Consider the following 16,242-nt stretch of genomic DNA (forward strand, 5'->3'; position numbering starts at 1 on the left):
TACGCTGCATATGCAGGTGACACTTGTATTTCGAGCCCTGACAATCCACAGGCAACTGTACATAGTACACTTTCAATATTGAAACAGTATAGCCGATGTGCTTTTTCACTCATGAGGTGTGTAAGGGTGGAGTGGAGCCCATTCTTCTTGTCACCCGTGCAGCGATTGTGCATGAATTTTTCAAGCCTCATCTTCCCGTAATCACCAGTCACCCCAGTCTGGGAGGGTGTTAAGTTGCAGCGAGGTGTTTCCATGGAATTTCAATTCCCGCGATCGATCCGCAGCCCGACGAATCCCCCCACGTCATTGGCAAACTGAATAAGACCATTAGCCCATTGAGTAGGAGCGAAAATTGCACGCTGTTCGGGTGTGAATACCTTTCCTGCGTCAGCGTAATGTCTGAACTTGATTGCTGCCTGAGGGGAAGATGACAGTCATTTGGACTGGGATTGGGAGGAAAAGAACTCAGTCACAGGACATGTTCAAAGCATAACAAAGATTTGTATTGTAACATAACAAAGCTACCTGAAACAGTATACAGTACCCAAAATGTGTGAAAAAATGTGTCTTCTTTTTCTTCTTTGAACTTCAGAAGCACCAGAATTATTAGGTTTGGGAGAAAAAGATATCAGACATTTTCAAAGGAAAACACATTGTGTATTGTAATAATGAAGCTACTTGAACTGTTATACATGTACATTACCAAAAATGTGTGAAAAAATCTTCCTAGTTTTCTTTGAACTTTGGAAGCATGCACACTTAAAGCTGCATCATTGGAAATTGGACAAAAAGAATTCTCATGACATTTTCAATGCACAAGTTTTTTTTTATTGTAATAAGCCACCTGAAAAGTACCCAAAAAAATGTACAGAAATGTGTTCTTTGTTTTGTTTGAACTTCGGAAGCACCAGAATCATCAGGATTTGGAGAAAAAGCAGTCACTGGACATTATCAATTTCAAAATAAAACACAAATTTGTATAATTGTAATAAGCTATGCAGTTCCAAAAATGTGTGAAGCAGTCTTTTTTTCTTCTTTGAACTTGAGAAAGATCAGCACCATCTTACCATGTAAACGCATTAAAAACAAGGAGAAAGGTTACTGGAAGGTTAGAACACCCCAAACGGAGCCCCCATCCTTTGAAAAATGACCACACACAGTGCTCAAGTGTCTGTTCCAAACCGTCCCGAAATGGAGTGGGAATGAATGTATCAATTATTAACCACGGACCTTTGCAGTGCTCACTTGACCGGCAAACTGTGCAAAATTATGGCATAGCTCAAAGTCATTGTCAACCCGTACCGTGCCAAAAGACGAGGCAGACGTATCAAGTATTGACAGACTGAAGCAACTTGATTGAGTCATGTCATTTTCCTCATCTTTGGGAGTCCATTGATTCACAGTTACCCAGAATGGGTGTTTGCTGCCGTTGTGTATGGTCCAACAAACAGACTAATTGCCTGAAGTCTCTATCCCTGTTACAACCGGAGCACAGCAAAGCACTGTGAGCTTCGAGGCCCACCAAACCGTGACTGATTAAAACCTCCGTGACCCTCGTATACCTCAATGAAGATGAGACGTCAGTCTTGGACTGTCTGCTGTCTGAAGCAACACCGGGGCTCAAAATTCATGTTTGGGAATATTATTTTGTGAATAAAAAAGAAAAAAAGATGAAACGACAAAGTAATGAAGTACATGGTGCAGTTTAGTTCTTGAAGATTTGGGAGTTAAGAGTGACACAGGTGTTTGATGGGAAGATTGCCAGACAAAGCCGCTCCACTTCCCTCCTTCCCATCCGCGCCGTACGTCAGGATCTCTCTGTCGGGACGTGTCGGGCCCAAGATCCGTCTTGTCCAGTCTCCATCATTTAAAATCATTATCACTCGTCAGAGAGTTAATGTTGCGGTTCCCTCGCATATCACGTTTTGTTTTGATACGTAAGTTAAGTCCCTCGCAGCTTCTAGTATGTTTCAGGACCTTTTATCCGTCTTGTCCAGTCTTCGTCATTTAAAATCATTATCACTTATCAGATAGGCAATGTTGCGGTTCCCTCGCATATCAGATTTTTGTTTTCATACGTAAGTTGTCTCTCGCAGCTTCTCGTATGTTTTGGGACGTTTTATCCGTCTTGTCCAGTCTGCGTCATTTAAAATCATTATCACACATCAGAGAGTTAATGTTGCGGTTCCCTCGCATATCAATGTTTTGTTTTGATACGTATTGTGTTTTGATACGCAGCTTCTAGTATGTTTTGGGACTTTTTATCCGTCTTGTCCAGTCTCCGTCATTTAAAATCATTATCACGCATCAGAGAGTTAATGTTGCGGTTCCCTCGCATATCAGATGTTTTGTTTTGATACGTAAGTTAAGTCCCTCGCAGCTTCTCGTATGTTTCAGGACTTTTTATCCATCTTGTCCAGTCTCCGTCATTTAAAATCATTATCACGCATCAGAGAGTTAATGTTGCGGTTCCCTCACATATCAGATGTTTTGTTTTGATACGTTAGGTAGTCCCTCGCAGCTTCTCGTATGTTTTGGGACGTTTTATCCGTCTTGTCCAGTCTTTGTCATTTAAAATCATTATCACTTATCAGAGAGTTAATGTTGCGGTTCCCTCGCATATCAGATGTTTTGTTTTGATACGTAAGTTAAGTCCCTTGCAGCTTCTAGTATGTTTTGGGACCTTTTATCCATCTTGTCCAGTCTGCGTCATTTAAAATCATTATCACTTATCAGAGAGTTAATGTTGCGGTTCCCTCGCATATCAGATGTTTTGTTTTGATACGTAAGTTAAGTCCCTCGCAGCTTCTAGTATGTTTTGGGACTTTTTAACCGTCTTGTCCAGTCTCCGTCATTTAAAATCATTATCACGCATCAGAAAGTTAATGTTGCGGTTCCCTCGCATATCAGATGTTTTGTTTTCACACGTAAGGAATCCCTCACAGGTATTAGTATGTTGTGGGACTTTTTATTCCCAGGACTACAATCTATTTTGTACTCTTTGATACCCCATTGTGTGGGTTAATGTGGTCAATCTCTGGCCGCCGTCCAAAACTGCTGGCTGACCGGAGGGACGTAGCGAAGTTTCCCCGCAGACGGAGTGTTCTCCGGTATCCTCTACACCCTCTGCATTATTAAAATCCGTTTGGCAGGACCATGCATCACTTAGGCCATGTTAAGGTGTTCTTTTTCCCGGCCTCTCCTTTTATGGCACTCGCTCAGTAGTAAAGCCAAGGTCCTCATCACCCCCATTTCCCTTTACTACCCACTGGATTATCTGGTAAAGCGCTGCCTGATGGTTGAATGTGATGTCAAAGTTTTTTTTTTTTTACTTTCTGAATAATTTCATTTCCTCATTGGTTGGCCCATCTGGTAGAAAAATGTGCACCATGCAAGTAGCTTGTTCCTTATTTCAAATGCTTCAAGAGAGGGCAAACTTAAATGCATGACGATAATATATGGCAAAAATGTATGGCAAAAGAAACTAATTAATAAACATAGTACAGAAAAAATTTAAAAAGGTACATGATATAACCTAACATCCTTATTTCTTAAGCAACAAAGGTAGTATATTAATGTTACAATCGAAAGTCAAGTATGAAATGATGATGAAAATGTGCCAAGAAATGGCAGTTAGTATCAGACAGATTTTGATTATTTTTTGTTTCGCCGCCCTGAAATTGCATTGGATGCCCAATTAACTGATCATGATGAACATCCTGATATTCAAGCACTGGTGAATTTACGTGTTTAGGCCAAGATAACATTCTTGCACAGGTCAATAAGTTGTTAGTTCTACCTGGCAAGCTCCTTGGGACCACCAGAGGAGAAGATGATGCCGTAATCTTGACTTTGAAGCCCGTATCTCCACACACATATTTCCCAACTGCCTTGTTTCACAGACCAACTGTTAGATGGGGAGGATAGGAGGGTGTAATTCCTGGCTTGTCTCTCCATGGATGACATACACTCCTGTTTCCTTGTATGTAAGATATAATAAGCTGATGGCCTTGGAGACCACCATGCAAGCTTGGCCAACTACTAAGGATGCTGGCCTTTTGAAATTGGAAGCGTTGAGTCAAAAATAGCTCTCCTGTCATCACACTCCATTTTTCTATGTATTCAATTTCCCTTGTCTTTTTTTTTTGATTCTCACAGCAGAAAATAAATGTTCTAAGGCCACACCAATTTATTAATTGGTTCTTGGATTCACGTACCCGCTTCATTTTTTTCTAATTTGCAAAAAAAGGAAAAGATTCAGGTTCTGAATGTTCAGCCTGAACAGTTGATGAAAGATCAAGTTGCCTTCCTAGTTGTGAGTTTTTTCCATCTACAAAATTTGTTTTGCTAAAAACTTCAGATCACAATTCATTGCTTGAATTACGAACCAGCCTGGTAGGTTGACATCATGGCCCCCATCATAGCATTTGGGGCTATTATAGGATGCCTAGGTCTGTTTTTATTAAATAATATCTATTTTTTTTCCCTGTTGCTTCATATTTTTTCTAAAAGAAATTCAAAGAATCAACAAATCAAATTGGTGTGGCCTAAGCTAGGGGTGAATCCAGTATTATTAACTGTGTGGGGCTTATTATAATGAAGGGGAAAAAACAACTATTGCTTGGACTTTCAAAAAATTTGTCTTCACTTATTTGTATAACAATCAATAGTTTGTGCTTATAAACCTGCATTTCTCCTGTAGTCTCTTAGTGTCACTGACGCTACCTGAAATGTCTGACCGTGTCCAAAATCATATCCAGTTGCTTAGAGTACTGTTTTTGGCGTATCTTATTACCTAGATGTCTTAAACCTTCACCAACGTGTTGGAACATTTCTCTGTCCCCTAGAAATACGGCCTTTCGTCTTAATTCCCCACACAGACGGTTGCCTCCAGGAGATGTCTACACATTGTCCACAATAATGAAATTGTCAAATTAACCAGGACCTTGTCAAAGTAGGGACTTCCGCCCAGATCTGACTATAAGGCCACAGCAAGTAATTTTTATGGATGACATCCGCGCGCATTGATTTTCGCCTGATTTTGGAAAAAAAAAGAAATTTTGTTGCCCTCTGACAGTGGTCAACATGCCGAAAATGGGCAAAGATGTCTGTTGCCATGCCGGAACGTGGATGGCAGATAAATATCAAGACAGGAGGCAAGACAAGGCTCTGATTTAATGTTTTCACAAATTGTCTTTTACTTTGATGCAGTGATGTATTTCATTCCTTTTATATGTGATGGTGGCTGTGTATATGTGATGTTCCCACTGAATCAAAACAATTTGTACAATGGGTGAAAACTTTAAAATTTATTTTTCAGTGGCAATGAATGTTGTAATAGTTGGCAGTAAACTTAGCACCATATAGGTATCATCTCTTGTTTAACAAGGTTTATGACGTCAAAATATGAAAATGTAGGAATCTTTTTTTCCGCCCCGCCTTGTTTTTTTTCGCCCGCTCGCATTAGATTTGGAGTCTGTGGAGGATGTCATCCGTAAAATTTACTTACTGTGGCCTAAATCAGACTGGCAAAAATACCCTCAGTGTCCAAGATCTACGCCTGTGGCTATAATAAGAATTGGATTAGAGTGCACTGTGCATTACCCATCAATGTCCCACAGCATCATTACCAAGAGGATGTAGTCTAAGGCTTCTCTTGCCAAACAAGAAATCAGAGATTTCAGACTTCCAAGCTTTGGCTTTCGTGAATGTAATGGAACTGCAGAGAGGATTGTTTGATGTACGTAACACGTCTTACTATGTACAGTACAAAATGTATAACCAACTTGGCTAAGTATGATCATTGGGAAATGCTCCACGGAACTTCACTCGCTTATGTGCCCCCTGTGACTTCCAACATTCTCAGCAAGGACACGTCTTGCCACTTCCACTGAAGCGAATCACCCTTTCTTCCTCCATTCACCAAGCACGTCGGCAGAACGTACTGCACCTGCGCGAAACCCGTAATGTATTGTACATAGCACTTTGGCAGAATGTCTCATATAAGGTCGTATTCGCTCATATAAGATTAGAATTTCGACAATAGTTTCCCAATGTTGTGTCAGAAAAGATATCGTCTGCAACAGTGAAAATTCTGATGCAACGTTGACCAAAAATCCAACCAAAAATCCAGGGTTCTGCACAGGCGCAGTCCGTTCTGCCAACGCGCTCATTCACCACCTCTTAGGAGGAAGTTCCATGCTGAAAGCTTCTTTCCTAGAACAACATCACTATGGACTAAGCTACCATGTGATTGTTTTCCATATGGGTATAACCTTAAACTTTTCAAGTCAAAGGTCAACAAACATCTGTCCTCACTGGCTGTACAGTAACCCAAAACATTTTGAGTGGCTCTCATGAGCCTTGTTTTGTGGTGACCGATGAAGTAAAAAAAAAAAAAATCTCTGGATAATTTACATCACAGCAGCATGGAATACTACTCATACTATAATTATGCAACATGTCTATTATACCATCCTTCCTAGTCAGCTGCAGGAACCCAAACATTCAAACCTAGCAAAATTTAGTGCCACTCAAAAACAATACTTCCGTTCCGTGGCAAGCATCCTGCCTTAGTGAGAAGAGGATGCAACAGAGCAGTGATTGTCAAAGACATCGAAGCTGCTTTGAAGACAAAGCTGGCATGGCAGTACAGAAACCTATAAGTTAAGCACTTCTAATAACAGAAGGATTTGTAACGTTCAAGATTTCATAGTTCTGAACTTATCCTTCGATCAGTAGTTTTCCAGAATGATAACTGATTTATGAGTACAACAAGTAGCATATAGAATATGTGCATAGAATTACATAATACTGGTACATGTAGTTATATTGGCTGGACATTGTAACTTGTCACAGAGGTTTTAGAGCACATTGGCAGAATGTACTGCACCATTCACTTTAGACGTTAGAACACTATTACTGATACGTCAAACTCAACATGTTGATTTATTCATAGACTTGTATAGGTACTAGGTGAATTATGACTTGTATTTGTTTCAATGTATGTTTAGTTATAGATGTTATGAAAGTGTGGTGTGGCGTTGGGTGGTGTAGCGGTTAGAGCAATCGACTATGAACCGGGAGACCCGGGTTCGATTCCGAGTCGTTCCCAGTACATGTCAGAACATGCGCCCCGACGTTGTGCCCTTGGAAAAGGCACTTTACACGACTTTCCTCACTCCACCCAGGTGTAAATGGGTACCTAACTTTGGTTGGGGAAAGTCGTATTGAGGTCACCTTGAGGCGCCGAATGGCAGCCGCACAGACCCTTGTGACAGTTCTACAAAAAATAATTGTGGAACAAAATGTGTATCATGTGTATTATTTGATTGTTGTAGTTGTTGTGATTTGTATTGATTATTATGTGATACCCTGCATCAATTCAGCTGTATAAAGGCTGCAACTGCACGGGTACTGTTTGGACAATAAAAACCATTTATTATTATTATTATTATTTCTGTCTTTCCTCCTCCAGGCCCACAGTTCTGGGGACTGGTGAACTCAGACTGGGTGATGTGTAAGGACGGGAAGATGCAATCTCCCATCAACTTCCGAGCCAACCAGATCCTGTATGACCCCAACCTGATCCCCATCAACTTTGACTCTGATACAGATAAGGTGAGTTCAAGAAATTCTAATTTAAAAGTGATCTCAAACCATCAACATGAGTTGGTAAATTACATTATGACAAATTTAAACTGTTCTCCAATTCATAAATTTCACTCATCGGAATTTTCAACTAAATCACTCAGTCTTCCTCGGCTATCTGACCCAAATGATTTTTCCAAAGTGTGACATCACCAAAGGGTCAAAGGTTGTCTGAGGTCGATATCACCCCCCGTCCCGGTTGAGCGAAGGTTGGAGTGCCCTGGTGTATATGGCCTCTTTTATGCCTCTCTTCGTTGAAGTTTTAGCTCACTGAAGAGCTTACTTATCTCCCACTGCTTGTGACAGAGAAGACAGACGCTATGTACAGTATTTACAGGGTCATAATGTACAGGAAAATTCCCCTAGCTCTTTTTGACAAGCACGATGAACAGTGGACCACGGTAGACCACAGTAGACCGCATCCACCATCTTTCACATAGGTGTGGTGGCTAAGTTTTGTGCAGGTTAGGTGGAGGAAGGCATCAGAAATACCTGCACAGCGCCAATGATTTACATTTTGTACATTTCTATAAATCAGCCAACAGAGTTGCTCAGTTGTTTTAGTGAAGAAATATGCCTGGCTATGTCTTGAGCACAAGAAAGACCAGATGGGGATGGAAGTCCTCTTAGACTAGAAGATTTATGTCATCAAGAGACTCTAATCCCATCGTGTGGGATTTAGAACTCATCTTTCAGTAGCAACATCCATTAAAAACGAGAGACACGTTTTGATGGTGAAGTTGGCTTAGGAACATCCATAACTATAGAGCTACGACTATATATACTGTCCATTCTAAAGAGGAATTAAAGAGAAACATCATTGCATAGCATGAATCCAAATGCAAAGATAAAAAAGATAAAGACCGTCTATCTGCCACAAGGTTTTTATTACAGGTTTTTCTTTAGAAGACCATAACAGATGTAGGTTTTGCATCAAAATCATGATAAATCTGTATTCTGAAAGTACACTGGCTTAGAGCCAGAAGAGGAATAAAGAAGACATCTTCTGTGACCGGCTTAAGTGAATCAGAATGCCTCGTCTGTCGATTAAGAGATGTTTAAGACCCAGGGAAAGTCAGAGGGTGATGTAACCTGGGTGCTAGCTAGTGTAACAGTGGGGGGTTTATAGGCACAACCAACTGATACGGCAAATGGGTCTAGACCTTTTAGTGGAGCGGTTAGAGCGTCTGGTTATGAAGCTCTGGTGCCCGGGAGGTTGTGGGTTCGAACCCCGGCCCGGGACCAGACGGGTTTTTACTGTCTCCTCCTGTTTCTTACAGTGGTTCCCACACCGGCCCTGGGAGCAAAGAGTGCCGCTCCAGGGATGTCGAATTCGGAAGATTCGAGGATGAATCTTGAAAGAAAAGGGGGAGTAGTGTAACAGTGGGGGGTTTATAGGCGCTACCAACTGATAAGGCAAACGGGTCTAGACCTTTTAGCGGAGAGGTTAGAGCGTCTGGTTATGAAGCTCTGGTGCCCGGGAGGTCGTGGGTTCGAACCCCGGCCCGGGACCAGAAGGGTTTTTACTGGCTCCTCCTGTTTCTTACACTAGCATTGATGCCTCTGGCCTCTCTGGAGATAGCATAGATTGCTGGCACTTGATCAGAATTCGACAATGAACCAGAATGAAATAAAGTGTGGAAAAATGAGCTGAGAATGGCAATAACCTGGCAGTTAAGGGTGCCAGGCCTGACTTGTTTCTGGCATGACTGCAATTATTATGGACAGAGGTGACAATAAAAATTGGATGGAACATGACAAGTGATATCTCTGCCCCGATACAGTGGATTGTTACCATTGCAATATTTTGAACGGTGAACGTGAAGTGCATATTATGGCCATCGACCTCTGGATTTTCTATATTTTTTAAACGAGTGCAATTTCTTGCTAAGGCCACACCAATTTAATTTCTTGGTTATCGGATTCGCCCGCTTCATTTTTTTCTGATTTGTAAATAAAAATAAAAATTCAGAATCAACTGCAAAATACTCATATTTTGCCCGGAACAGTTGAAAATAGTCCTTTTCATCCTAGTTGTTACAGTTATTCCATCTTTCAATGCAATGGTATCATTAAAAGTTCAAAATTTATTGTTTAAATTTTGAACCAGCCTGGCGTGTTGACTTCATGGCTCTTATCGTACCATTTTGGGCCATAATAGGATGCCTAGGCCTGTTTTTATTACTCCGTGAAGGAGGTCAGGACCTCCGGACGGAGTGTTGTGATCGGCTGATTTTTCATGTTCGCAGTCAAAACACTGGGTTCTCTTTGTGTAATCGGCACGCAATTTTATAGGCCGTCTGCGGGCATGCCCGTGTTGATGCACGAATGTGTATTTTTGCCGTTGCTGCTTTCGCGGTCAATATAATATTGCAGACGCACCCCTACAATTACGAGGCGAATTGGAATGGTCCAGAAAAACGCGTTGTTTGGAATAGCAGTGGGGGGGGTGGAACTTCATGCAGATACGGGGTGGTTTTGATAAGTGGTTCCAGATGTTTTTGCCCATGCTTAAGAGATGCCAAGTTTTTTGGAAGATGTTCGCAGCCAAAACGCATTCTTCCGTACGTCGCATTTCTGTGTAATTTCGCATGTGGTGTGGCTTTATGTCCGGGATGATGCACCTCTTTTTATTTTTACCGTAGCTGTTTTGATATTGAAGTAAATGCATATTTTAGAAACATCCCTACTTTTACAATCCTGTGGAATAGGCCGTAGGTTTAGGCAGTTGTCTGGTAGCAGAGGTACTATAAGCAGATATCCTGGTTATCTGGCCGGCGGTAGTAAGCTAGTAACACTCGCGGTGCTGGCCGCAACTGTTGCTGGAATTTGGCCTGTTACAGGCGCGCTTAATTAGGTACAGGCACGGTAAGACGTAGCCTGGGTACCATTCTACTTGTATGCCGGGGCTCCCACACTCGCTTCCCTAACAGGTGGGGCTGTCTTTGTTACTAGACACGACCATGATAGTCCGATCTTTATTTGAATGCAATGATTGTGTGTGTGTAATTAAAATGAACTTCGAACTTGAAGCACAGTATCTTTACACGCCCTGGGAGCAGTAATGGATTTAGCTCTTTGTATGTTTTATGCTTGTGACGCGCCCTCATTGTATTAACCGTTGCCTAATTATAATGTCTGCATAGTAGGTCTGGTGTTGACGCTTGGGATTTTGTTGAAATATATAAAACTTCACGGAGGATTGTCACCTATGGCTTCTTGTTTTTTTATTTTTTTCGCCCGCCCGCTCCATTATTTTTCTAGAAAAATTCGTTTACCAAGAAATTAAATTCGTGTGGCCTACGTATTTGAATGATTGATTAAAAGATGAGAGGATTCCAGTCTAATTTTTTTAGCAAACGTCTAGGTACACCACTATAAAAAAGCTGACAATTATTATATTATAATTATAGTGCATCTAAGTATACAATATCAACCAGTAATAAGGCATTCTGATGAATTAAAACCATTACCTCAAATGCTTTTCTAAAATCTACAGTTACAGTATTACATTCACTGCTTTTTCTGTCATCCCCTAATCATGCACTAGGTAAAAAAAAGGAAACAAAATTTTAAAAAATGAAATGAAATTTTAAAAACTTTTGCCTCTTTTCTCCCTAAATGATATGTCCTGTTTTGTAGGCTGCTTCTTATGTAACAACACTGAACCAAAAATCAAAATCAAGTCATTGATGACATTTTTCAAATTTGATTAATGAAACTCAAAATCTCAAACTTCACATCTTTACTTCAAATCAAATTTGGAGATGTGTTGAATGTATTAAGACACATCTGAATTGCATCAAAAATTTACAGAATAGATTAAAGGCACATCAACATTTTGCATCATTAAAAAATTACAATACAGTGCATGTGGGCTTACAATACAATACGGATTCACAATTCTTACTATGCGTTCTGTAAGTCTTTTGTGGCACTTACAATGAAGTGTTTTTGTGGTGGTCGTTTTTGTCTAATATGTGAATATGGGTACTTTGCCATACTTAGAAACTGCTTCTTTTGCCTCCGAAAATAATTTTATCAGGTTGGAAGAACTTGCTCCTTTTGCCATTTACTTGACAGGATATCATACGTAATTCTATAAGAACTGCATACAAGTTCTTTTTTCTTCTGTTGGATGAAGGGTTTTATGCTTCTGGACAGTTCATTAACTAGGAGCTCCTGTGGGTCAATGCAGGGACCAGAGAAAGTCCATTTAGTTCAATCAGATCTGTGTTCAAGTTCTGACCCAACAGTCGATTCCTGCAGGATTATCAAACGACTAGCGGCTCAAGTCGATATCAGGGCACAGAAAAAATGTGTCAAGTCTTGCTGTACATAGGGGAAGTTTGATTTCTGCCTTAAGGCTGCTCCATGGTTGTTTATAAGAAGTCCACAAAAGAAAAGAAGGCACCTAAGAGGATTTTTATGCAGTGAACAAGTTTTCTACCCAGCTTTTCTATAGACACTCTTGAATTTGAGTGGGTTAAGTGTTGAGTGGGTCATAAACGGGTACTAAGCAGATTTGCATTAAATCCTCTTCCAGTTTACATTTTCATGCTGTTATACTCTAACTCAAACATGGGACAAAATGTGTAGCACCATCTTACATTATCTAAAATACATCTAGAGTAAGGCAAACTCTCCTCAGTGTCTCTTGTCCATCTATATATAGGTCATCACAGGTATATTCTTTGTCTTGTAATGTGAATATCCCAGAACAATTGAATCATTAGATTATGAAACATGGGACAAAATCTGTAGCACTATCTTACATTATCTAAAATATATTTAGAGTAAGGCCCAAACTATCCTCAGTGCCTCTTGTCCATCTATATATAGGTCATCACAGGTATATTCTTTGTCTTGTAATGCGAATATCCCAGAACAATTGAATCATTAGATTATGCAACATCCCAGGTGACTCATTGGCCTAGTTACAGTTTCCACCCACAATGGTGATGATTTGAGGTCCCTCCCCCAAACACTGACCATATTATATTATATTATATTACCACCACCAGAAATAGCTGCAGCATCTATCATCTCGCTCTCTAAAGCCGGGCACTTTATAACGATGGATCAACTATTGATCCCAATTACCACCTAATTCTCGCCCCGGCCGGCAAAAGGGCAACGAGCGCAGGGAGAAACCCTTGATCCGACTGACCTTAATTCTATTACTTGACTCATGATTGCTGGACTGACCCACTTGTTAATGGCCTTTGTTTCCCTGGGTAAGGTACAATCCACCTGTGACCTCAACATGCTGTGGATATAAGTCTCCTAATCTTTTCCTCATGAATTATTACGGTCGGGATACCATAAGCCTGCGATTGGATATAGGAAGGTACTTGAAAGTAGGAGCCCGGATTTGTTAGGGCTTATAGTAGAGGTGAGCAGCTATTGGAGCTAAATTGCCTGAAGACCTTAAACATGTGGGTAAGCCACGTTGTGTAATATATATGGAAATGGGGGGAAGGTCTTGGAGTAATTGTGTTGCCCCTCGTCTCGGGGTAGTTCAGACAAACCTGTAACATGCTAAAAGGACGCCGGGGCTACAGAAATGGGCTCATCAACCAGCGATTGTTGGGTGCAGAATTGAGAACCCAGAATGTCCAGATGGCATCGTAAAATGTACGGCCAGGTAAAAATTAAGGCTCCGGTTGGGAGGGGAGTTTTACATCAGGGCCGCAGTACTTCAAAGGGGATCATAAACATTAAACTTTGGCTCCAAAATGCCTTCTCACAATAAAATTGCATTCTTCATAATTATGTGTTTTCTATAATGGAAACATATTGTACTTTAAGCTCTTCCAAAGTTATAATTTCAGTATAGTACAAGACTTTTCATTCCTTTATTCCTGATTCACGACCAAGATTGGTGTATTAGAAATTTCTTAGTTCTGTAATTTTTCTGCAAAGATGTCAACATTAATTTTCAGCAAAAATGCATCATTTCTTGTGTTTGACAAATCTATCAGTCTTTCAAGACTAATAATTTTTATACTGTCAAAGACCCAGTAACCCAAGACTTTCAAACCTACATACAGTATACAGCACAAAAATGATTATGATTACAAATAAATGTTACAGCATTTAATAATACGTTCTGTGTACAAATGTTTGTACTTAATGTGTTTCACCACTTCTAAGCTGATTTATGATGCATGTCGACTTTCTTGATTATGCTGTTCGGTCTATCTGCTGCTCACATTTTAATTACTTTGATTAACAGTCCATACATGTGATCATTCATGCTACATGTATACGAAGCACATTTACATTACAGGCAGACTGCTAACTAAGTGATGCACAGTTCTTCCCATAGCGTCCTGGCAGCAGGTAAATTAAGCATGATTTATCCGCAAGTTTCCTCCGACGTCTCTGGTTGCCGATAAAATATTCCGCCGCAAATCTGAGCAGCACGATTGGCCCCATGTGTGCACGAAACATCCTCGCTGTCGGAAAATATACGATTCAACCTCAACCAACTGCTGAGTCTCATCAGTATTGTAATGAATCCTCACTATTACCATCCATACATAGCACTGGCTTGACTGGCATAGATTGGAGAGGTCATACTGTATTTGTAGAGGCTTTACAAAATCGGAATTTGATTACTTGTCGAATACCAGTCATACCAGAGGCTTATATTTGGTAGCATAAAGCTGTAGTGTGTAAGTGTATCTGACAGCCTCCCTGGAGAAGTCTTTCCACGATACATACAGAGGATCTCAGGATAGATAAAATTTAGACAACAGTTCCATGAGGAGAGGAGGGTTGTATTTCTGCAATTCCTCCCCGCTACTGAGTTTTGTTAACTGATATTTTTCTTGTCACCCTACTAGAGTAAAATTCAATGCTATTCTTGTGCACATCCTCTTGACCATCTTCCTAATCCTACTAGTATGTATGGTGTGGTATGGTCCTGTCCTTGGTTCTGAAGTTATGGTACTGGTATGTATAATGTGGTATGGTCCTGTCCTTGGTACTGAAGTTATGGTATTGGTATGTAAAATGTGGTATGGTCCTGTCCTTGGTCCTGAAGTTATGGTACTGGTATGTAAAATGTGGTATGGTCCTGTCCTTGGTACTGAAGTTATGGTACTTGTATGTATAATGTGGTAAGGTCCTGTCCTTGGTACTGAAGTTATGGTACTGGTATGTATAATGTGGTATGTATCCTGTCCTTGGTCCTGAAGTTTATGGTACTGGTATGTAAAATGTGGCATGATCCTGTCCTTGGTCCTGTTCTTGGTTCTGAAGTTATGGTACTGGTATGTAATTATGTGGTATAGCCCTTGTCCTTGGTTCTGTAAGTTATTAGTACTGGTATGTAAAATGCGGTATGGTCCTGTCCTTGGTCCTGAAGTTATGGTACTGGTATGTAAAATGTGGCATGGTCCTGTCCTTGGTCCTGTCCTTGGTCCTGAAGTTATGGTACTGGTGTGCATTATGTGATATGGTCCTGTCCTTGGTACTGAAGTTATTGTACTGGTATGTTAAATGTGGTATGATCCTGTCCTTGGTACTGAAGTTATGGTACTGGTACTGTGATCTGTTCGTCTACTTGGTAGTTGTGGTAGTTTTGATATGTATAATGTGATGTGGTCTTGTTTTTCTCTATGATATAGTTTCCAAGCACAGGCATATACGTAAAAATTATGTTGTACTCCAATTCATCAACAGCTTATGAGAAAATACCAGCAAAAATACTTTAGGTTTTCCTTTTAATTTTAAGTCAAACTGAATATTTGACAACTGAATATTTCACATCTTGTGAATGTGTTTTATACTCGTTGTATATTTTTGAGTAGAAGGTGTTATGTAAACAACTTGTGCTTTTTACCCAATACTCGATAAATATATGTGAATAAAAAAGTGAATGTTTGAAAACAAGAATGTTCAGGTCTTAAGCATTTGACCACCGTCTTATGTTGTTCCTAAGTCGTTTTCCTCAGTTGTGTAAATGAAGGAGACATTGAACAAGGACCTTTCTGAAGGGGTCACCATTTCTCATTAAAAACAACCCATGCAGAAAAGAGACAGATACTCTCTAGGGTAGAATACCATTTAACAGTGTAGTAAGGGTGCTCTTCGGTTCAGAGAAACAATTATAATGTCTTACATTTTTAACATAGAGATTTGAAGTTTAAGCAAAGCATGATGGCAGCTTATTAAATAGCATAAAGTGAAAATGTATACAGTCAGGTCACTTAGAAAAGGTTATTTAAATGCGTGCGGCAAATTGATGGAGGAATGCAATATATAATTGCCAAAAGTCTCACGGAACCCCATGAAAATAACGAAAAACTTAACAGTAATTTGGAATTTTTACACATCAGCATGCAACAAACATCCTTGTATTAATATCTTTTGTCTATTTCAAATTGTTTATTCACGTCAAAGCATGTGAACTCACTGTCTATACAAGATGCAAAAGCATGTAACATCTGTGTCCATAATATCACCAGGGTCCATAATATCACCACCTTGAGAAAAAGTGTGCTTTAAGATATTTTACTGCAACATACCCTAGGTGTGTACATTTGAGGTGTGCAGGAGTGCATACCAAAAGTATGTTGCAGT

At 40.1% G+C, this 16,242-nt stretch overlaps 1 protein-coding gene across 5 annotated transcripts in view; it reads left to right on the plus strand.

The window, feature by feature from the left end:
* Positions 1–16,242, plus strand: part of LOC109487836 (carbonic anhydrase-related protein 10-like) — a 181,495-nt gene that overhangs the window by 60,612 nt on the left and 104,641 nt on the right. For all 5 annotated transcript variants that reach the window (XM_019791925.1, XM_019791926.1, XM_019791924.1 and 2 more), the window contains one exon: positions 7,478–7,620. In XM_019791925.1, coding sequence (XP_019647484.1) covers positions 7,478–7,620 — 143 coding nt within the window. The remainder of the gene's footprint in view (positions 1–7,477; positions 7,621–16,242) is intronic.

The sequence above is a fragment of the Branchiostoma belcheri genome, unplaced genomic scaffold (genome assembly GCF_001625305.1).
Source record: "Branchiostoma belcheri isolate BF01 breed outbred unplaced genomic scaffold, Haploidv18h27 scaffold9, whole genome shotgun sequence".
Taxonomy (NCBI): domain Eukaryota; kingdom Metazoa; phylum Chordata; class Leptocardii; order Amphioxiformes; family Branchiostomatidae; genus Branchiostoma; species Branchiostoma belcheri.